This window comes from Salvelinus alpinus, chromosome 34 (genome assembly GCF_045679555.1).
Source record: "Salvelinus alpinus chromosome 34, SLU_Salpinus.1, whole genome shotgun sequence".
Classification (NCBI taxonomy): domain Eukaryota; kingdom Metazoa; phylum Chordata; class Actinopteri; order Salmoniformes; family Salmonidae; genus Salvelinus; species Salvelinus alpinus.
This window is the reverse complement of record NC_092119.1, coordinates 21,977,791-22,001,282: the sequence shown is the minus strand read 5'-3', so window position 1 is coordinate 22,001,282 and position 23,492 is coordinate 21,977,791. Positions and strand designations below refer to the sequence as shown.

Genomic DNA, 23,492 nt, shown 5'->3' with positions numbered 1-23,492 from the left:
GGATGACTCTCTTTCCTTCTCTGTGTATCTGTTGTTAAGGTCTTCTCTCATTACCCTTTTCATCTCCTTGGTCAGGGATGGCTCCGTATCCTTTTCCACCAGAACATCACGGGTGATGTGGTCCAGGACAGGCTTGATGGCTGACGGTGTCACTCGTGTCTCTGAGGCAAGTGCATCTGTAAACTTGCTCAGAGGTTCAAGAAGCTGGCATAGTTGCTCCATGACACTTATGTCGGCATCCTTGGGCATCAGATGCCATGTTCCTCTTTCTCCAGTCAGTGTTGCACCGACTGGCTGCTGTTGGCTGAGGAAACGCTCAAGCATCTTGTGTGTAGATCCCCATCGGGTCACCACATCATGGATCAGAGCCTTCTGTGGCATGTTGAGGGCAGCTTGCTTTTCTCTCAATCTCTTCCAGCTCCGTGAGAAGCCTTGGACCAGATGACGACAGGCCTTGACTGCTGTGTCAACTCTCTGAATTTTCAGAGCCTTTGAGATGACCAGGTTCAAATGATGGCCAAAGCACCCAAGCCACAGATCTGGGAACCCTTCAAAAGCCTTGATCATGTTGGTTGCGTTGTCTGTGGTTATGCAGACCAGGTCTTTCTTGTTGATCCCCCACTCGTCCAGCATATTCTCAAAAACCTCTCTGTTGTGAGCTGAGTGATCTTCTGGGAAGAACTGTGTTTCCAGGCAGTTTGATTCCATTTGCCAGTCTGGTGTGAGGTAATGGATAGTGAAGCTGGTGTAGGGTTGACCACCCCCTGCTTTCACTGGTCCAGAGGTCAGTAGTTGCAGCAAACCATGTGTCTTGAGCCAAACTTTATCCAACATCAGTTTTAACCTGGTTGTACAGGTTTGGGATTTCAGTCTTGGAAAATATAGTTTGTGATGGCACTTTGTAGTGAGGCACGGCAACCTTCATCAGCCTCAGAAAGCCAGGCCTCTCAACAATTTGAAATGGCATCATGTCCTTTGCAATGTAATATGAAAGGGCTGCAGTGAGGTGTTGAGCATGTTTTGATGTGGGTACATAAGCAGCCTGCCTTTTAAATGCTTGAGTGTCTGTGTCACAACTGTAGACGAGGAGGGACTAGTAGCATCACTGGGTTTGCCTGCTGCACGCCCACTCTGTAAACAAGGGAATAGCAAATGTATTATTATTATTATTGGTGTTGTTACATTATAATAATAATTATTATTATTCACTCACTGACACACACACAGTCTATCTTCTGCATTGCATTTGAGTATATGCAATGACCCCATGCACAATTTACATAAATACAAAATGAGTCTTAAGAAGACAGTGATAGTAATTGCAATGAGCCCAACAATTGACATAAATACAGGAGTCTTGTATAGGAGTCTATAGTGTTTCTCCTGTTGGAACACTTTTACAACCAAGTTGACAACTGACGGATTTTAAATGAACAAAATGTGTTGGTTGGGTGACTAAACTACATAGCGTGTTATCGTGTGCAATGGGAGAATAGAGTCTGCAGACACACGACCCATACAGCAGCAGAACAACGTGTAGTGTTTTTGCAGGATTGACAAAATATTAGCAAGTTAGATAAGAGTTAGATAAACCATGACATTTTCCCCCATTCCAAAGCCCCCACATCATGCATTGAGCTAAACGTTAGCTTACCTTGCATTCGCAATAAAGTAGTGGGTGGTGGTCACGAAGATGACTCAAGAGATTTAAATTGTTGCCCCCTTTCTTCGATTCTTCAGATTTGGTCCTCCTAGAAGGCTGAAAAATCTCACGAGCACTGTCACTGCCTTCCGCCATGTTTTCACACAAAACAAAACCCACGTTGCACCTGCGTCAGACTGCTAACTTTTGTTGATGCTGGACAGTATTTACTGTGAGTTTTTCAAACTGTGGTAATCAAACACGGTTTTAATGATAATTCAAATTTAAATGGAAATACTAACCGTCTGGAATTTTACCGTATTTATCGTGAAACCGATAACCCTTTCATCCCTAGTAGATTCCTTCCCACCTATCGCCCTGCCTGGATTATGATAATGGTCCACAGTCAGATCACCTCCCAGCAACATATTTTGATTCCATTAAGCTGCTGTCTGCTAGTAGTCCACCACCCTCCTCCCACCACAACCCCACCTCCCCTGAATTCATGGTTTACCACTCCCGCACACCCTGCCAATCACTAACAACACACGGACACACAAACACTCCCTACTCCAGGATATCATTTTTTTAAATATTTATTTAACTAGGCAAGTCAGTTCAGAACAAATTTGGAACAATGACGGCCTACCCCGGACAATGCTGGGCCAATTGTGCGCCGCTCTATGGAACTCCCAATCACGGCCGGATGTGATGCAGCCTGGATTTGAACCAGGTACTGCAGTGACGCCTCTTGCACTTTGGATAATATATTTTAAAAAATGGTATACATCATTAAAGACAGTAGGATAGGAGTATTATACAATAAGAGCTGGTTAATACAGCGGCATTATACTAACAAACTCCCCTGTCTGTCCAGACTGGGTAACACACAGCTATGGTGTGTACTACCATAGCTGTGTGTTATAGTGGTGTAGTGTACTACCATAGCTGTGTGTTATAGTGGTGTAGTGTACCACCATAGCTGTGTTATAGTGGTGTAGTGTTCTACCATAGCTGTGTGTTATAGTGGTGTAGTGTACTACCATAGCTGTGTGTTATAGTGGTGTAGTGTTCTACCATAGCTGTGTGTTATAGTGGTGTAGTGTACTACCATAGCTGTGTGTTATAGTGGTGTAGTGTACCACCATAGCTGTGTGTTATAGTGGTGTAGTGTACTACCATAGCTGTGTGTTATAGTGGTGTAGTGTACTACCATAGCTGTGTGTTGGTGGTGTAGTGTACTACCATAGCTGTGTGTTATAGTGGTGTAGTGTTCTACCATAGCTGTGTGTTATAGTGGTGTAGTGTACCACCATAGCTGTGTGTTATAGTGGTGTAGTGTACTACCATAGCTGTGTTATAGTGGTGTAGTGTACTACCATAGCTGTGTGTTGGTGGTGTAGTGTACTACCATAGCTGTGTGTTATAGTGGTGTAGTGTACTACCATAGCTGTGTGTTATAGTGGTGTAGTGTACTACCATAGCTGTGTGTTATAGTGGTGTAGTGTACTACCATAGCTGTGTGTTATAGTGGTGTAGTGTTCTACCATAGCTGTGTGTTATAGTGGTGTAGTGTACTACCATAGCTGTGTTATAGTGGTGTAGTGTACTACCATAGCTGTGTGTTATAGTGGTGTAGTGTACCACCATTGCTGTGTTATAGTGGTGTAGTGTACTACCATAGCTGTGTGTTATAGTGGTGTAGTGTACTACCATAGCTGTGTGTTATAGTGGTGTAGTGTACCACCATAGCTGTGTGTTATAGTGGTGTAGTGTACTACCATAGCTGTGTGTTATAGTGGTGTAGTGTACCACCATAGCTGTGTGTTATAGTGGTGTAGTGTACCACCATTGCTGTGTTATAGTGGTGTAGTGTTCTACCATAGCTGTGTGTTATAGTGGTGTAGTGTACTACCATAGCTGTGTGTTATAGTGGTGTAGTGTACTACCATAGCTGTGTGTTATAGTGGTGTAGTGTACTACCATAGCTGTGTGTTATAGTGGTGTAGTGTACTACCATAGCTGTGTGTTATAGTGGTGTAGTGTACTACCATAGCTGTGTGTTATAGTGGTGTAGTGTACTACCATAGCTGTGTGTTATAGTGGTGTAGTGTACTACCATAGCTGTGTGTTATAGTGGTGTAGTGTACTACCATAGCTGTGTGTTATAGTGGTGTAGTGTACCACCATAGCTGTGTGTTATAGTGGTGTAGTGTACTACCATAGCTGTGTGTTATAGTGGTGTAGTGTACTACCATAGCTGTGTGTTATAGTGGTGTAGTGTACCACCATAGCTGTGTTATAGTGGTGTAGTGTACTACCATAGCTGTGTGTTATAGTGGTGTAGTGTACCACCATAGCTGTGTGTTATAGTGGTGTAGTGTACTACCATAGCTGTGTGTTATAGTGGTGTAGTGTACCACCATAGCTGTGTTATAGTGGTGTAGTGTACTACCATAGCTGTGTTATAGTGGTGTAGTGTACTACCATAGCTGTGTGTTATAGTGGTGTAGTGTACCACCATAGCTGTGTGTTATAGTGGTGTAGTGTACTACCATAGCTGTGTGTTATAGTGGTGTAGTGTACTACCATAGCTGTGTGTTATAGTGGTGTAGTGTACCACCATAGCTGTGTGTTATAGTGGTGTAGTGTACTACCATAGCTGTGTGTTATAGTGGTGTAGTGTACTACCATAGCTGTGTGTTATAGTGGTGTAGTGTACTACCATAGCTGTGTGTTATAGTGGTGTAGTGTACTACCATAGCTGTGTGTTATAGTGGTGTAGTGTACTACCATAGCTGTGTGTTATAGTGGTGTAGTGTACCACCATAGCTGTGTGTTATAGTGGTGTAGTGTACTACCATAGCTGTGTGTTATAGTGGTGTAGTGTACTACCATAGCTGTGTGTTATAGTGGTGTAGTGTACCACCATTGCTGTGTTATAGTGGTGTAGTGTACTACCATAGCTGTGTGTTATAGTGGTGTAGTGTTCTACCATAGCTGTGTGTTATAGTGGTGTAGTGTACTACCATAGCTGTGTGTTATAGTGGTGTAGTGTACCACCATAGCTGTGTGTTATAGTGGTGTAGTGTACTACCATAGCTGTGTGTTATAGTGGTGTAGTGTACTACCATAGCTGTGTGTTATAGTGGTGTAGTGTACTACCATAGCTGTGTGTTATAGTGGTGTAGTGTACTACCATAGCTGTGTGTTATAGTGGTGTAGTGTACTACCATAGCTGTGTGTTATAGTGGTGTAGTGTACTACCATAGCTGTGTGTTATAGTGGTGTAGTGTACTACCATAGCTGTGTGTTATAGTGGTGTAGTGTACTACCATAGCTGTGTGTTATAGTGGTGTAGTGTTCTACCATAGCTGTGTGTTATAGTGGTGTAGTGTACTACCATAGCTGTGTGTTATAGTGGTGTAGTGTACTACCATAGCTGTGTGTTATAGTGGTGTAGTGTACTACCATAGCTGTGTGTTATAGTGGTGTAGTGTACTACCATAGCTGTGTGTTATAGTGGTGTAGTGTACTACCATAGCTGTGTGTTATAGTGGTGTAGTGTACTACCATAGCTGTGTGTTATAGTGGTGTAGTGTTCTACCATAGCTGTGTGTTATAGTGGTGTAGTGTACTACCATAGCTGTGTGTTATAGTGGTGTAGTGTTCTACCATAGCTGTGTGTTATAGTGGTGTAGTGTACCACCATAGCTGTGTGTTATAGTGGTGTAGTGTACCACCATAGCTGTGTGTTATAGTGGTGTAGTGTTCTACCATAGCTGTGTTATAGTGGTGTAGTGTACCACCATAGCTGTGTTATAGTGGTGTAGTGTACTACCATAGCTGTGTGTTATAGTGGTGTAGTGTACTACCATAGCTGTGTTATAGTGGTGTAGTGTACCACCATAGCTGTGTTATAGTGGTGTAGTGTACTACCATAGCTGTGTGTTATAGTGGTGTAGTGTTCTACCATAGCTGTGTTATAGTGGTGTAGTGTACCACCATAGCTGTGTTATAGTGGTGTAGTGTACTACCATAGCTGTGTGTTATAGTGGTGTAGTGTACTACCATAGCTGTGTGTTATAGTGGTGTAGTGTACCACCATTGCTGTGTTATAGTGGTGTAGTGTTCTACCATAGCTGTGTGTTATAGTGGTGTAGTGTACTACCATAGCTGTGTGTTATAGTGGTGTAGTGTACTACCATAGCTGTGTGTTATAGTGGTGTAGTGTACTACCATAGCTGTGTGTTATAGTGGTGTAGTGTACTACCATAGCTGTGTGTTATAGTGGTGTAGTGTACTACCATAGCTGTGTGTTATAGTGGTGTAGTGTACTACCATAGCTGTGTGTTATAGTGGTGTAGTGTACTACCATAGCTGTGTGTTATAGTGGTGTAGTGTACCACCATAGCTGTGTGTTATAGTGGTGTAGTGTACTACCATAGCTGTGTGTTATAGTGGTGTAGTGTACTACCATAGCTGTGTGTTATAGTGGTGTAGTGTACCACCATAGCTGTGTGTTATAGTGGTGTAGTGTACTACCATAGCTGTGTGTTATAGTGGTGTAGTGTACCACCATAGCTGTGTTATAGTGGTGTAGTGTACTACCATAGCTGTGTGTTATAGTGGTGTAGTGTACCACCATAGCTGTGTGTTATAGTGGTGTAGTGTACTACCATAGCTGTGTTATAGTGGTGTAGTGTACTACCATAGCTGTGTGTTATAGTGGTGTAGTGTACTACCATTGTTGTGTGCTATAGTGGTGTAGTGTACTACCATAGCTGTGTGTTATAGTGGTGTAGTGTACTACCATAGCTGTGTGTTATAGTGGTGTAGTGTACTACCATAGCTGTGTGTTATAGTGGTGTAGTGTACTACCATAGCTGTGTGTTATAGTGGTGTAGTGTACCACCATAGCTGTGTTATAGTGGTGTAGTGTACCACCATAGCTGTGTGTTATAGTGGTGTAGTGTACTACCATAGCTGTGTGTTATAGTGGTGTAGTATACTACCATAGCTGTGTGTTAGTGGTGTAGTGTACAATTATACCTGCATGGAGCCAGATCTGAGCCAGAGTCATCCAGGGGTGTAGGGGTCCTTGTTTGGGGGCGCTGCTCTGCATGGAGGAGGCCACCTCTGACAGGGCCTCTTCCACCCGCGACGCCGCCATGGATGTGGCGTGGACCGAGCCTGCACACAGATACAGAGAGAGAGACAGAGACAGAGAGACAGCGACATACAGAGAGAGAGACAGAGACAGAGAGACAGCGACACAGAGAGAGAGAGAGAGAGAGAGAGAGACAGAGACAGAGAGACACAGAGAGAGAGAGAGTGAGAAGGACATGGGAGGAGAGGGGGTCAGCAAGGCAGCACCTCCTCATGGTAAAAGATGCAACTGCAGGCTAACGTTTCTCCACTTTAAGGACATAAGCTGCACAAAATTTGGTGAAAGGGGCAGGGCAAAGAGCATGCCTGTGATGAATTTAGGGGGGGGAGAAAATACCCCTGGCTACAGAGAGATGTTTTTGATAAAGTCTTGTGAGTTGAGAGTAGAGATTTGACTTGCGTTTAAACTGAAATTGTGCTAAGAGGATTTAGTGAAATGGGAATAGGGAACAGCCTCTGGTGAGGCACACAAGGCCACTTCAAACACACACTCGCTCGCACGGACACGTCCCGTTAAAACATAACAGGCCTGCAGCAGAGGCAGGCTGGGGCGTGCACACACATGCGCTCACACAAACTTTCTGCGTAAGTGATTCTATTAAGCTATAGACACTTTAACAACCAGTAACATCCATAAAACACCTCCAGTGTCCATATGAACCCATTAACAACCTACTCTTCTCAACACACTTCACTCACCTTTACTGACTGGCTGCCCATAAAACTAAACACTGATCCTGAAATCCCCTTTACGTTACACTATAGACTGGTGTTATACTCTACACTAGCTCTACATCACTGAAACACACCAGCCATCGATGCTGCACAACATCTGAACACTGTAAAGGCTCCTCTTATTATCTCAACACACTAGTAATGAACACAATCTAAACCAGAAAAATATAATCTAATCTAGATGTTAGAACAATTTTTATGAACACAGTAGCTACTCTAAGCACTCTCTCTCCTACCTCTACACATCCTCCTCCTTCAATCTATCTCCCTGAACACCCACACCACTGTACACAGGATTACAGGCAGGCAGGCTATCATAAATAGAACTCTTTGCTTTCTCTCTGGCTCCCTGGTTATTGACTGAAGCGATGGGCAAGGCACACAGTGTGCTTCTGAAAACCAACCCTGGCTGCGTCCCAAATGGCTTCCTATTGTCTATATAGTGCACTACTTTTGACTGGTCAACCCGCCTCAGCTCCAGCTCCCACATTTAGCACAGCTACAGACCGGAGACACCTGCTCTGTTCAAACGTCCTGACCCATATAGGGAATAGGCTGTCATTTGGGATGCAGCCAGCGTAACACTCAGCGTACTGAGTGTGATGTCACGGACTAAAGAGATGTTTCTGTTCCAGCCATTCTATTTCTATGACCACAACAATATGATATGGCTGAAGAAGGTTAATAAGGTTTATCACAGAAGGAAGGAACACCCAGATGAGTGGTGGGATTGACTGTTTTAAAAGGTCCCTGAATAGATAGAGAAAGAGCACCAGGAGCTGTACCATCAAGACATATGATACGGCTGTATCACCAAGCAGGCTGTAGATACTGTTGTTATCCAGTTATATCGAGAAATGGCACACACTTCAGGTGAACGAGTCAAACTAAGCCTGGATTAAACTGGTATACTCTTTACCTGGATGAGTGACAATTGTGATCCATGCAGTTAGGAAAAAATAGCGCAAACTCTCACGCGCACACACACACACACAGCGGCCTAAAATGTTAGCTAAAAGGGCCTTCATGCAGGGTACAAAGTGCAAGGCATTGATGGAGAGCGATGTGGAGGGTGGGGCTTCAGTTCACAGCAGCACAGAAAGAATCTTCACGTTCTTAAAGAAACAGTATTCATTTCACTGGGGCTTGAGAGCACAGAGCGGCAGCAGGAATGGGGAAGATGCATAAAGATGGCGACCTCCAAGCACTTGTTTACCAAGTTTGCTGTATAGTACATTGCCCTGTTGCTCTTTTTTATTTATTTATCGTCATTAGCACATGATCCCAATTTAAGCTCCAAGACGCAGGCAATTTGATAAAACACAAAAGTAGATTGTGTTGATTTATTGGCGCCATAGTTTAAAAACTCCATGGATAGTGGTAAAACAATTCCATCATATCTGAATTCAGACATCTTTATGTACCTCCTCCACTACAAGAGGCAGTACTCATCCACTCTTTTTGTTTTGTTTCTAGTGAAGTCCAAGTGCATGTCAAAGAACACCGGGCCGGCAGCATGAAAAGAAAGTGGCCAGTGCGTGTTCAGTGTCAGAGAAGCTCAAAGGAAAACTGTTAATAATCTGTGAAAGCCAAGATGCCCAGCAGCGAAACTGACTGGTCTCCACAATACAATAGCCAGGCGTCAGCAGTCATGGACAAAGTAGTCCTTTTGACTGACAGGCTCCATCTGACAGCCCTATAACTAAGGCAAATAAACCACAAAGAAAATGAGAAAAAAAACAGCTGGTCCGACTGGGGCTGGTCTGGCTAATGAGCTCTACATTGTATGGTCAGGTGGAGGGAGTGTCTACGATAAGGCTGCATATCTGGTGAACAGAATAGAGCATCCAGCCGGGGGAAACGATACTGCCTCTTTAATTATGGAGCTGCCTACTCCATAGCTGGCCCAGCGAGTCAGTGAGCTAATTGTTTAGGTGTAGCACAAAGGGCCTGAGGAAAACAATTTAAAAATTAAACAAAACGGAACAAAAGGTGAACTAGCGAGTAGCGAACAGGACAGCCTCCAGTACAGTCTACACATGGTGGGTGACTGACTGATTTCAGGAGCACAGACAGACAGAGAGACAGGCAGGTGGTTGGTGGTGGCAGATGGATAGATTCTTTATTTTATTTATCCGTTATTTTACCAGGTAAGTTGACTGAGAACACGTTCTCATTTACAGCAACGACCTGGGGAATAGTTACAGGGGACAGGAGGGGGATGAATGAGCCAATTGTAAACTGGGGATTATTAGGTGACCGTGATGGTTTGAGGGCCAGATTGGGAATTTAGCCAGGACACCGGGGTTAACACCCCTACTCTTACGATAAGTGACCTCAGAGAGTCAGGACACCCGTTTAACGTCCCATCCGAAAGATGGCACCCTGCACAGGGCAGAGGGCACAGGGCAGATATTTCTTTAGATCTGCACAGATTCTGACTGTGGAGGAGATATCAGGCCAAGGCCAGAAGTCCAGCGTCTTAGTAGGCAAAGAGAGAGGGAGCGGAGGGAGAAAAGCGCTACTTACAAACTGAAAACATGGAGTAAAAACCATGATACTGATGAGTTAGCATCCGGAGGGCTACCTTTAAAATAACAAATCAAAAACAAACAGACAAAGAAGGAGGATTACTGAAAAGAGAAAATAAATTAAAGAGGAGTAATTAAAGAGATACAGCCAGGAGAATCATTTTCACTAAACAAGAAAACTGTAGCAGACTTTGGAGTCAAACATTTTAAAGGTCATTTTTAACTTCAGGGAATACTTAACACTTTTATTCATGTTATTTATTCTATTGTTACTAACTGCTAATGAAATTAGGAAATTTTATCCACATAAATACACTATCATTGCGCAAATCCAATCCATCCTAAACTGTGCTTCACCACTGCAGGTTTCTGTGGTTGCCATATTGCCATCCTTGACAAAGGTTGAAGCTGCAAGTTTTTCCTTCCCTAATCATAAATATCATGTTCCTTATTTAAAGATCAATTACATTATTATGGCAAACACAAAAACCTTGGGCCTCTAGTGCATGTCTAAATACACAATGGTTATTTGAAGTGCCCCAATCTAACCCTTTATCTAGCAGTAAACCATAAAACGGTACAACGGAAGGCAGAGGGGAGAGAGATTGTGGAACACCAAAGGACAAAGTAATTACTAGAAAGAGAAAGCCAGGGGACAAAGAGAGGTAGATAAAGGAGAGAATAGGTAGTAGAGTGACGTGTGTGGAGAGAGGGAGCATGCTTGAGCTAACGTGGATGGGTTCAACCTGTAGACAAACCTGTAGTACAAGTGCCTGACTGGAAATTCCTCACACGTTGTATACTGTACTACCTCTGTTAACCCCAAACAACCTCCATGCCAACTGAACTGACATCTTATTTGTCTGACGTTGTCGTTTTATTCTTTTGTCCTCAGTGACAGATACGATTATAGAAAATAACCCATCTGTCTTAAGACCCAGTCGGTCAGACATATAGATACGGTGCCCTGAGTTCACCTCTCTTTCTTTCCATTGTTCTCTCTTTCCTTCTCATATCCTCAGTGGCTGCTGACTCATTGTCTAAACCGGACGGGACGGCCTATCAGGCAGAATAAGGACTTAACGTCACCCTTTCAATGAGATGGTGACAGGCTGACAGAATCCTGTTAGGCCTGCAGGACAGGACACTCTGGCCTGACTCATATTGATAGACCAACCTGATTCATACTGTTAGGCCGACCTGATTCATACAGTTAGGCTGACCTGAATCATACTGTTAGGCCGACCTGAATCATTCTGTTAGGCCGACCTGAATCATTCTGTTAGGCCGACCTGAGTCATTCTGTTAGGCCGACCTGAATCATTCTGTTAGGCCGACCTGAATCATTCTGTTAGGCCGACCTGAATCATTCTGTTAGGCCGACCTGAATCATTCTGTTAGGCCGACCTGAATCATTCTGTTAGGCCGACCTGAATAGTATGGTGCTGCCTGGGTATTGTTTTCAACTTGTCCTTTCCAGCATGGTTTTCAGCACTGTTAAGGAACTATACACTGAGTGTACAACACATTAGGAACACCTGCTCTTTCCATGACATAGACTGACCAGGTGAATCCAGGTGATCCTTTATTGATGTCACCTTTTAAATCCACTTCAAATCAGTAAGACATGGATTGTGTATGTGTGCCATTCAGAGGGTGGGCAAAACAAAATATTGAAGTGCCTTTGAACAAGGTATGGTAGTAGGTGCCAGGCACACCGGTTTGAGTGAGTCAAGAGCTGCAACGCTGCTGGGTTTTTCACACTCAACAGTTTCCTGTGTGTATCAAGAATGGTCCACCACCAAAAGGACATCCAGCCAACTTAACAACTGTGGGAAGCATTGGAGTCAACATGGCCAGCATCCCTGTGGAACGCTTTCGACACCTTGAGGGCCAAAGGGGGTGCAACTCAATATTTGGAAGGTGTTCCTAATGTTTTGTACACTCAGTGTACATACAACACACACCACAGCCTAGACCACTACAACACAACAGCTACTGTGTATCTACGGGTTGCTCTAATAAGCAGTGGAGCACAGACCCAGGATGCGTCCCAAATGGCAACCTATCACCTATATAGTGCACTATGCCAGGGTCAATTGGAGTGCACTATATAGGGAATATGGTGCCATTTTGGACACAATCCCAGTGAGTTAAAAATGCACACTCAGCAAGCATTACTGTGATTGGGCTGTGAGTCACGCACACCAAACCATGCCATTGGCCGCACATGGTGGTGGGCGGTCGGCCTTGGGATGTGGAGGAGTGGAGGAGGGTGTAGGGAGAGGCCGGTGTGAAAGAGAGCGGAAGACCCCGAGAGAGAGAAGGAGCCAGAGACTTAGAAACAACAGAAAAGTAAGCGATGACACAGATATATAGAAAACACAGAACTGTAGTCGTTCCCTTAGCAACATCTCACTGAAAGAAGAGAAAAATGGCAAAGCTGACTTAGAGAAACCTTTCAGTTGATCAGTGACAAAATGTAATACTGAATGGGGTAACACAGATATAAAAGCCTTTATTGTGGTAGGAAAGAAAAACTGTTGGACATTGAACACTGCAGTAAAAAATACCTTCATTATGACAAAATGAAAGTCTAAAACCAAAGCTCATACTTTGACAGGATGCAGGGTGTGTCTTAACACTGCTGACAGGAACGGAAGGGGAAATACAGTACCAGTCAAAAGTTTGGACACACCTACTCATTAAAGTGTTTTTCTTTCTTTTTACTATTTCCTACATTGTAGAATAATAGTGAAGACATCAAAAATATGAAATAACACATATGGAATCATGCATTAACCAAAAAAGTGTTAAACAAATCAAAATATATTTTTAATTGAGATTCTTCAAAGTAGCCTCCGTTTGCCCTGATGACAGCTTTGCACACTCTTGCCATTCTTAACCTTATTACTCTAAAATGTTGTGCACAATTGTCTTAACATCCCTGTTAGTGAGCATTTCTCCTTTGTCAAGATAATCCATCCACTTGACAGGTGTGGCATTACAAGAAGCTGATTAAACGGCATCATCATTACACAGGTGCACCTTGTGCTGGGGAAAATAAAAGGCCACTCTAAAATGTGCAGTTTTGTCACACAATACAATGCCACAGACGTCTCAAGTTTTGAGGGAGTGTGCAATTGCATGCTGACTGCAGGAATGTCCACTAGAGGGGTTGCCAGGGAATTTTATGTTAATTTCTCTACCATAATGTCGTTTTAGAGAATTTGGCAGTACATCCAACCAGCCTCACAACCGCAGACCACGTGTATGTAACCACACCAGCCCAAGACCTCCACATCCGGCCCACCCACCCAAGGAACCACACACCCAAGGGCCCACCCACCCATGGCTGCGCCCCTGCCCAGTCATGAGAAATCCATAGATTAGGGCCTGTAACTGATCTGTAACTCAGTAAAACCATTGAAATTGTTGCATGTTGGGTTTATATTTTTGTTCAGTATATGTACAGTGGGGCAAAAAAGTATTTAGTCAGCCACCAATTGTGCAGGTTCTCCCACTTAAAAAGATGAGAGAGGCCTGTAAATTTCATCATAGGTACAGTTCAACTATGACAGACAAAATGAGAAAAAAAAATCCAGAAAATCACATTGTAGGATTTTTAATGAATTTATTTGCAAATTATATGATCGAGGGAGATTATCAGTGTTCTTAGGCAAAATTATGAGTGAGCCCACTCCCTTGGTTGAGAAGCAACCCCACACATAAATGGTCTCAGGATGCTTTACTGTTGAAATGACACAGGACTGATGGTAGCGCTCACCTTGTCTTCTCCAGACAAGCTTTTTTCCGGATGCCCCAAACAATCGGGAAAGGGGATTCATCAGAGAAAATGACTTTACCCCAGTCCTCAGCAGCAATCCCTGTACCTTTTGCAGAATATCAGTCTGTCCCTCATGTTTTTCCTGGAGAGAAGTGGCTTTTTTGCTGACCTTCTTGACACCAGGCCATCCTCCAAAAGTCTTCGCCTCACTGTGCGTGCAGATGCACACCTGCCTGCTGCCATTCCTGAGCAAGCTCTGTACTGGTGATGCCCCGATCCCGCAGCTGAATCAACTTTAGGAGACGTCCTGGTGCTTGCTGGACTTTCTTGGGCACCCTGAAGCCTTCTTCACAACAATTGAACCGCTCTCCTTGAAGTTCTTGATGATCCGATAAATGGTTGATTTCGTTGCAATCTTAATGGCAGCAATATCCTTGCCTGTGAAGCCCTTTTTGTGCAAAGCAATGATGACGGCACGTGTTTCCTTGCAGGTAACCATGGTTGACAGAGGAAGAACAATGATTCCAAGCACCACCCTCCTTTTGAAGCTTCCAGTCTGTTATTCGAACTCAATCAGCATGACAGAGTGGTCTCTAGCATTGGCCTCGTCAACACTCACACCTGTGTTAACGAGAGAATCACTGGTCCTTTTGTGGCAGGGCTGAAATGCAATGGAAATGTTTTTGGGGGATTCAGTTCATTTGCATGGCAAAGAGGGACTTTGCAATTAATTGCAATTCATCTGATCACTCTTCATAATATTCTGGAGTATATGCAATTTGCCATCATACAAACTGAGGCAGCAGACTTTGTGAAAATTCATATTTGTGTCATTCTCAAAACTTTTGGCCATGACTGTACAGTTCTCTGGTCTCAGGCCTGTGATTCTTTATGTACAGTATAGCTTCAGTGGATTCTTTAAAGCATATTAAAAAGCCATGGATATAATCAGGGAAGCAGTGCTGCGCTCTCTCGCCATAGTTAATACCAGCCTTTTTTAGGAGATGAGGCTAAAGTTGGAGCTTACTGTTCACACAGGAGATTGAGATCATGGACACAAACCGCATGCCTTGAATCTTCTCTGCAATGTTCTCAAACAAATAATAACAGTACACTCTTTTTACACACATATTCACAGCATTCACCCTCAGCCTCATGTTTTTACAAGTGCACACACACACACACACACACACACACACACACACACACACACACACACACACACACACACACACACACACACACACACACACACACACACACACACACACACACACACACACACACACACCACTCTCCCACAGGGAAAGCTGAAGCTCAATCAAGCTTGTGAAAAAAACCTTGTTATTTTTCACGTTGTGTAAGTGGCTGAGGCAGAGAAAGAGGCACAGCAGCCAACACTGTGGTGTCCTGAGGGTACAGCAGCCAACACTGTGGTGTCATGAGGGTACAGCAGCCAACACTGTGGTGTCCTGAGGGTACAGCAGCCAACACTGTGGTGTCCTGAGGGTACAGCAGCCAACACTGTGGTGTCCTGAGGGTACAGCAGCCAACACTGTGGTGTCCTGAGGGTACAGCAGCCAACACTGTGGTGTCATGAGGGTACAGCAGCCAACACTGTGGTGTCCTGAGGGTACAGCAGCCAACACTGTGGTGTCCTGAGGGTACAGCAGCCAACACTGTGGTGTCCTGAGGGTACAGCAGCCAACACTGTGGTGTCCTGAGGGTACAGCAGCCAACACTGTGGTGTCCTGAGGGTACAGCAGCCAACACTGTGGTGTCCTGAGGGTACAGCAGCCAACACTGTGGTGTCATGAGGGTACAGTAGCCAACACTGTGGTGTCCTGAGGGTACAGCAGCCAACACTGTGGTGCCCTGAGGGTGCAGCAGCCAACACTGTGGTGTCCTGAGGGTACAGCAGCCAACACTGTGGTGTCCTGAGGGTACAGCAGCCAACACTGTGGTGCCCTGAGGGTACAGCAGCCAACACTGTGGTGTCATGAGGGTACAGCAGCCAACACTGTGGTGTCCTGAGGGTACAGCAGCCAACACTGTGGTGCCCTGAGGGTGCAGCAGCCAACACTGTGGTGCCCTGAGGGTGCAGCAGCCAACACTGTGGTGTCCTGAGGGTACAGCAGCCAACACTGTGGTGCCCTGAGGGTGCAGCAGCCAACACTGTGGTGCCTTGAGGGTACAGAAGCCAACACTGTGGTGCCCTGAGGGTACAGCAGGCTAAATCTATTATAAATTGAGAAATTCAAAACACTGGAAACAAACAGAGCAGGGAAAATAAAATAAAAAGTATCTCAGGATTACGCAGAGACAGATGTGTGAGAGGGGAAGTGTTTGTATACAAATTAACCACCAGACACCGTAGAGGAGGAGAGGAGATGGGGAGGAGGAGATTGAGAAGAGGAGATAGGAAGGAGGAGAGGAGATTGGGAGGGGACAAAGGAGATGGGGATGAGGAGATTGAGAAGAGGAGAGTAGATGGAGGAGGAGAGGAGATGGGGAGGGGGCAAAGGAGATGGGGATGAGGAGATGGGGAGGAGGAGAGGCAATTGAGAAGAGGAGAGGCAATTGAGAAGAGGAGAGGAGATGGGGAGGAGGAGATGGGGAGGAGGAGAGGAGATGGGGAGGAGGAGATGGGGAGGAGGAGAGGAGATGGGGAGGAGAAAAGATATATTCTGTATAGCTAGCACTGTGATTTCTATCTGTAACAAATACTCGAAAAATACAATTAATTAGAAATCTCTTTCTCTCTCTGCCGCCAAAATAACCAAGTGGATCTTTGTGTGTGTGTGGATGGCTGGCTTTGAGCAGAGGCACATTGACTGATCCTTTGGTTAATGTGTCTGTCTAAATGCTAACACCAATGTTGTAGAATGCCTCTGTGATAGCATACATGAGTTGTATAAGATAAAACAACACTGTGGAGAGACACACACACACACACACACAGTAATATTGTTTTGTTGTAATATTGTAAATGTTATATTGTAAATCTGTAATGGTGGAGCAGTGTACATGTGTATAGTGCACAGTGTCTTCTGTTATGTATTGGACCTCTAAGCCAGTTCCACTAATCAGGGACTGATTTAGACCTGGGACACCAGGTGTGTGCAATTAATCAGGTAGAACAAAAAACCAGCAGGCTCCGGACCTCGTAGGGTAAGAGTGGAATACCCCCGATGTAGACTATTGTTTTCTTGTGATGTGTTGTTTTGTTCCTGGACCCCAGGAAGAGTAGCGGTTGCCTTGGCAACAGCTAATAAGGATCCTAATATATACAAAATAAGAGGGTATAACATTGAGTCTGTTGTGGAGAAAGGCCAGACTCCAGACTAACATGAAGTTCTCAGGGTACTCGCTGAGGGCCATCTCGATGATGTTGAGAGCGTCGTGGTAGTGTTTCTGAGCCGACAGCAGCCGGGCCAGCAGGTGGAGTGAGTGCACGTCGTCTCCCTGCAGCTGCAGAGCCTGGCGCACGTACCCAAGCGCCTCCGGGATCTATAGCACAGAGGACACGGGTCAGATCCCCACCAGACATCCACAGCAAGGGGTGCTGATATCTGGCCATGCTGGAGAGGACCCTAACCTTAACCCTTATTACATCTGAACACATCTGGCTACAATGTTACGGTAGCAAGCCCTTTCAGAACAATTTTATTTGAATCACTAATCCCTAACCTTTACCCTTGACATTAATTAAAGGCAAATAGCTCATGTACTTGCTCATCAGTGTTTATGGATTTTCCCCCCATACATGCCTATCTTGTGACAACCAATCACAGATATAACAGGGTTATTATATCTATGCTAATGTCTCTCCCAGCTCAGCCATTCAGATCTCTGATGGAGTAGACACATGATCAGACACAACTTAGTTGTTAACACCTGCTTAAATCTACCAGGTCATGACCAATATCAGGTGCTTTTCATTAGTCTACTGCTGCCGGAAATCAATGGTATACACTACATGGCCAAAAGCATTCAAATTAGTGGATTTGGCAATTTCAGCCACACCCATTGCTGACAGGTGTATAAAATGTCATTTTTTCAGCAAAGCCCCCATGCACAAAGCAAGGTGCATATAGAAATGGTTTGTCGAGATCGGTGGGGAAGAACTTGACTGGCCCGCACAGAGCCCTGACCTCAACCCCATCGAACACCTTTGGGATGAATTGGAACACCAACTGCGAGCCAGGCCTAATCGCCCAACATCAGTGCCCGACCTCACTAATGCTCGTGGCTGAATGGAAGCAAGTCCCCGCAGTAATGTTCCAACATCTAGTGGAAAGCCTTCCCAGAAGAGTGGAGGCTGCTATGGCAGCAAAGGGGGGACCATGATATGTTTGAATAGCAGGTGTCCACATACTTTTGTAGCGTATGTTAGCGGTGTGTGTTTGTGTGGGTGGTTGTGTGTGTTGGGCAGACCACACCACCCTCTGGAGAGGGAGTGGAGAGGGAGGTGAGGAGCATAGAGGAAAATGAGAGTTGGGAGAAAAGAGAAGAGAAGGTTGAGGAGGAGAGTATCAATACTGTATCAATACTGTCCAGCAGATGAATCTCATCGGAGACAGTATTTGGTAGTAAGAGTCACCTGGGAGTTTTATATTATAATGGTTGTTATTGAATATAATTTATGATTCACAATCCCTCTCTCTCCATTCTGCTCTCCTATCCCTCTCCTCCTCAACCTTCTCTTCTCTTTTCTCCCAACTCTCCTTCTCCTCTATGCTCCTCACCTCCCTCTCCACTCCCTCTCCAGAGGGTGGTGCGGTCTGCCCAACGCATCACCAGGGGAAAATTACCTGCCCTCCAGGACACCTACACCACCCGATGTCGCAGGAAGGCCAAAAAGATCATCAAGGACAACAACCACCCGAGCCACTGCCTGTTCACCCCGCTATCGTCCAGAAGGCAAGGTCAATACAGGTGCATCAAAGCTGGGACCGAGAGACTGAAAAACAGCTTCTATCTCAAGGCCATCGGAATGTTAAATAGCCATCAGTAAGTAGCACCTTATACAGTTGAAATCGGAAGTTAACATACACTTAGGTTGGAGTCATTAAAACTCAGCTTTTTCAACCACAAATTTCTTGTTAACAAACTAAAGTTTTGGCAAGTCGGTTAGGACATCTACTTTGTGCATGACACAAGTAATTTTTACAACAATTGTTTACAGACAGATTATTTCACTGTATCACAATTCCAGTGGGTCAGAAGTTTACATAACACTAAGTTGACTGTGCTGTAAAACAGCTTGGAATATTCCAGAAAATGATGTCATGGAAGGAGACACGTTCTGTCTCCTAGAAATGAACGTACTTTGGTGCGAAAAGTGCAAATCAATCCCAGAACAACAGCAAAGGACCGTGTGAAGATGCTGGAGGAAACAGGTACAAAAGTATCTATATCCACAGTAAAACGAGTCCTATATCGACATAACGTGAAAGGCCGCTCAGCAAGGAAGAAGCCACTGCTCCAAAACCGCCATAAAAAAGGCAGACTACGGTTTGCAACTGCACACGGAGACAAAGGTCATACTTTTTGGAGAAACGTCCTCTGGTCTGATGAAACAAAAATAGAACTGTTTGGCCTTAATGACCATCGTTACGTTTGGAGGAAAAAGAGGGAGGCTTGCAAGCCGAAGAACGCTGTCTCAACCGTGAAGCACGGGAGTGGCAGCATCATGTTGTGGGGGTGCTTTGTTGCAGGAGGGACTGGTGCACTTCACAAAATAGATGGCATCATGAGGCAGGAAAAGTATGTGGATATATTGAAGCAACATCTCAAGACATCAATCATGAAGTTAAAACTTGGTCGCAAATGGGTCTTCCAAATGGACAATGACCCCAAACATACTTCCAAAGTTGTGGCAAAATGGCTTAAGGACAACAAAGTCAAGGTATTGGAGTGGCCATCACAAAGCCCTGACCTCAATCCCATAGAAGATTTGTGGGCAGAACTGAAAAAGTGTGTGCGAGCAAGGAGGCCTACAAACCTGACTCAGTTACACCAGCTCTGTCAGGAGGAATGGGCCAAAATTCACCCAACTTATTGTGGGAAGCTTGTAGAAGGCTACCCGAAACATTTGACCAAAGTTAAACAATTTAAAGGCAATGCTACCAAATACTAATTGAAAGTATGTAAACTTCTGTCCCACTGTGAATGCCTTCATGCATTTTGTGAAAGTGTGATATGTGGTGCAGTTATGTGTGTCTGATGGCAGTGTATTCCAGACATGGGAAGCTCTCACAGAGAAAGCAGATTTACTAAAGGTGCTTTTCCTTAAGGGAACTATACAGTCACCTCTCATGGCAGACCTTGTGGATCTGCTGCCATATGTTTGGGTTTTATGTTTAACAAAAATACTGAGTGGAGGGGGAGCCAGGCCATTTAGGATCTTGAATACAAGACATGCGTCGGTGTATTGCACAAGATTTTCCCAACTCAGGAGCTCATGCTTTCTGAGGATGTAACAGTGATGATGACTATTGGGCTTCCTATCAAGCACTTTGAGAGCCTGTTTGTACAGCAAGCTTGGGCCCAACTAGTCAAGCAGTATGTTAAGTGGGGGAGTATCATAGATTTGAAGTACAGTTTTGCTACCTCTGTAGTCAAACAATTTCGTATAAATCGGAAATTAGCTAGGTTGAATTTGGTTATCTGAATGACCTTTTTCACGTGCTTTTTAAAAGAGAGGTTGGAATTAAGTATGATGCCAAGGTACTTAAAATCAGATACCACCTGGAGCTTCTCCCATGACACATAGACATCTGGCTCAGTAGCATCTGTTGCCCTCTTTGTGAAGAACATGCAAACAGTTTTTTTCACATTGAGATGCAAACACGAGTCACTGAGCCACTTTGTAACATGGACCATTACAGTAGGTAGTTCTTGTGCAGCTTGTTGTTTGCTCTTTGCATGCACATATATCACTGTATCATCTGCATGCATTTGAACTACAAACCCAGTAGATCATTAATGTACTGGCTGTACAGGAGGGACCCCAGTATTGACCCATGGGGCACACCCACATCATAGCTGAGAGTGGGCGACAGCTCATTGCTCACTCTGACACACTGGGTTCTGCCTTCAAGGTATGATTTCATCCATCTCAAGGCATCGGGGGAAAGTTGAACTTGGACAGTTTTGTGATGAGATCCTCATCGTTAACAGTATCAAAAGCTTTCCTTAGGTCCAGAAACACAGCCCCAACAACGCCCCCTTTGTCCATCTTGGACTTCACATTTTCCAGAAGAAAGCAGTTGGCCGTTTCTGTGGAGTGTTTCGCTCTGAAGCCAAACTGCATGGAGTGTAATGTGAAGGGGCTGTTGTTGAGGTGGGCAAACAGTTGTTCTGCTACACACTTTTCAACAACCTTTGACACCACAGGTAGTATACTAATGGGCCTGTAGTTACTCACGTCAGCAGGGTCGCCCGATTTAAAGATGGCCGTTATTATGGCCGACTTCCATACCCTTGGAAACACCCCGAGACCAATAGATGTGTTGGTGACCTTAGTAATGGGGCCAATGAGTGACTCTTTGAGGTTTTTAAGAAAGGTAGAGTCCAGCCCAAACACATCTTTGGCTTTAGAGTTCTTTAGTGAGCTAATCACCTTGTTCACCTTTGACTCAGAAACCTCCCTTATGATGAAGACAGGTTGAGTGTCATTTACTAGCACTGAGCCCAAGAAACCAGTGGAGGGGTTCTGTGTCAGTACCCTGACAGTCAATAAAGTAGGAATTGAAGGCTATTGCTATTTCGACTGCATCCTGTGTTAGATTGTTATTGACCATGATTTCTAGTCTTTTTGCAGTGTTACTATGGTCTTTCCCTGTTAACTTTTTTAGATTCTCCCAGATCAATTTAGAATTTCACCAATTATGTTAATAAAAAAGTTTGCCTTGGCCTGTCTGATTTCTTTCATCACCTTATTTCTCAACATGGTAAACCTATGTCTGTCATGCTCTAATTTGGATCTCAGGGCTATTTTTAAAGCATAATCTAGTTCTTTCATCAATTTCCAGATTTCTCTATTTAGCCAAGGAAGAGTACTCTTTTGGCCAGGTTTGGATTTGATTTTCTTTAGGAAACCATTTATTGTAGTCTGGATTGTGGATAGAAAAACCTGACTATCAGCTTCCACGTCTGTATAGGACAAGAGATCATTACAGTTAATTCCCTTAATTGCATTTTCAAAATAGTTGCCAGGCCCACCACCTAACATGCTGACCAGACCGGACACGTCGCATGCGCGAGCGTCGCTAAATAAACTTTGAAATCCATGTTATTCAATTATTGCACCCACACTGCTTGCGCGCGCCAAAGGGCTAAAATAGAAGTCGTTCCTATTTCTGACGCAGATCGCGCTGAAAGTCATCTCCTCATTGGTTTATAGAAGCAGGTACCCACGTGCCATCTCCTCATTGGTTATACCCACGTGGGTGACTGAAAGACAAACTTTGTTGCCGGTTGTCGTGGTAATACAATGAAAGTTTAGATGCGATCACCATATAAATTCAAAGATGAAAAAGCCTGGAAGGAGGAGAGATGACTAGAAACGATTCGGTTGGCCGTTTTATGTGTGGATTAATTGTCGGAGTAGAGGTCCTTGTGCATTTCAGGTAAAATAACAACTCAGTGTTTTTATCCCTGGACAAATTAGCTAGCAACAGCAAGCTAGCTAAATAGGACAAATTAGCTAGCAAGTGCAAGCTAAATTGCCATAAATGTTTCATGCTTTTCGATCTGTCCCCAAATTAATGTCATTGGTTCAGAGTTTGTTTTGATATTTTAAAACACATAATTGCGCTTTAACTCTTTACATGAGTTACTTAGCTGGGGTCGGCGTACACCTGATGTTTTAGATATAATAACAGCATTCGTATGAGAAGCGGCACCTGCCGCACCACCCTGTCTTCCGTCCGCCATTATCCTGTTAATTGACATCGTGTTGCCCTAATACTAGTTACCAAGTCATGGTAACTAGTATTGGTAACTAACGTCTCTCTAAATGCAGCTCACTTATTGTGGAATATAAAGTGAACAAATTAAGGTGAAGCTGTGGGACTGTTTACCAGGTTAAGGTGAAGCTGTGAGACTGTTTACCAGGTCAAGGTGAAGCTGTGAGACTGTTTACCAGGTCAAGGTGAAGCTGTGAGACTGTTTACCAGGTCAAGGTGAAGCTGTGAGACTGTTTACCAGGTTAAGGTGAAGCTGTGAGACTGTTTACCAGGTTAAGGTGAAGCTGTGAGACTGTTTACCAGGTCAAGGTGAAACTGTGAGACTGTTTACCTGGTCAAGGTGAAGCTGTGAGACTGTTTACCAGGTTAAGGTGAAGCTGTGGGACTGTTGACCGATGAGTATCGAGGCATGGCTGGGTCAAATAGGAATCCTGACTTAATCAAGTGGTGATTAAAGAGCTCAGCCATGTGCTCCTTGTCGGTAACAACCACATCATCAATATTAAGGGACATGTGTAGCTATGAGGAGAGTTTATTCTCCAGGTCTTTAACCATTTTCCAGAACTTCTTGGGGTTAGACCCACAGAGAGCACTGACCACACACACCTCTATCTACGGAGAGTATCAGTGCTCCGTGACCAGCTTTCACACAC

The 23,492-nt window shown here is 44.4% G+C and overlaps 1 protein-coding gene across 1 annotated transcript in view; it reads right to left on the bottom strand.

Annotated features, from left to right (window-relative positions):
* The window catches only part of LOC139563761 (tetratricopeptide repeat protein 7B-like), a 128,500-nt gene that overhangs the window by 16,969 nt on the left and 88,039 nt on the right, over positions 1-23,492 (bottom strand). Inside the window, 4 exon segments of the mRNA XM_071382679.1 lie at positions 55-773; positions 6,695-6,835; positions 15,220-16,070; positions 17,064-17,374. Of these exon segments, the coding sequence (XP_071238780.1) occupies positions 55-773; positions 6,695-6,835; positions 15,220-16,070; positions 17,064-17,374 (2,022 nt within the window).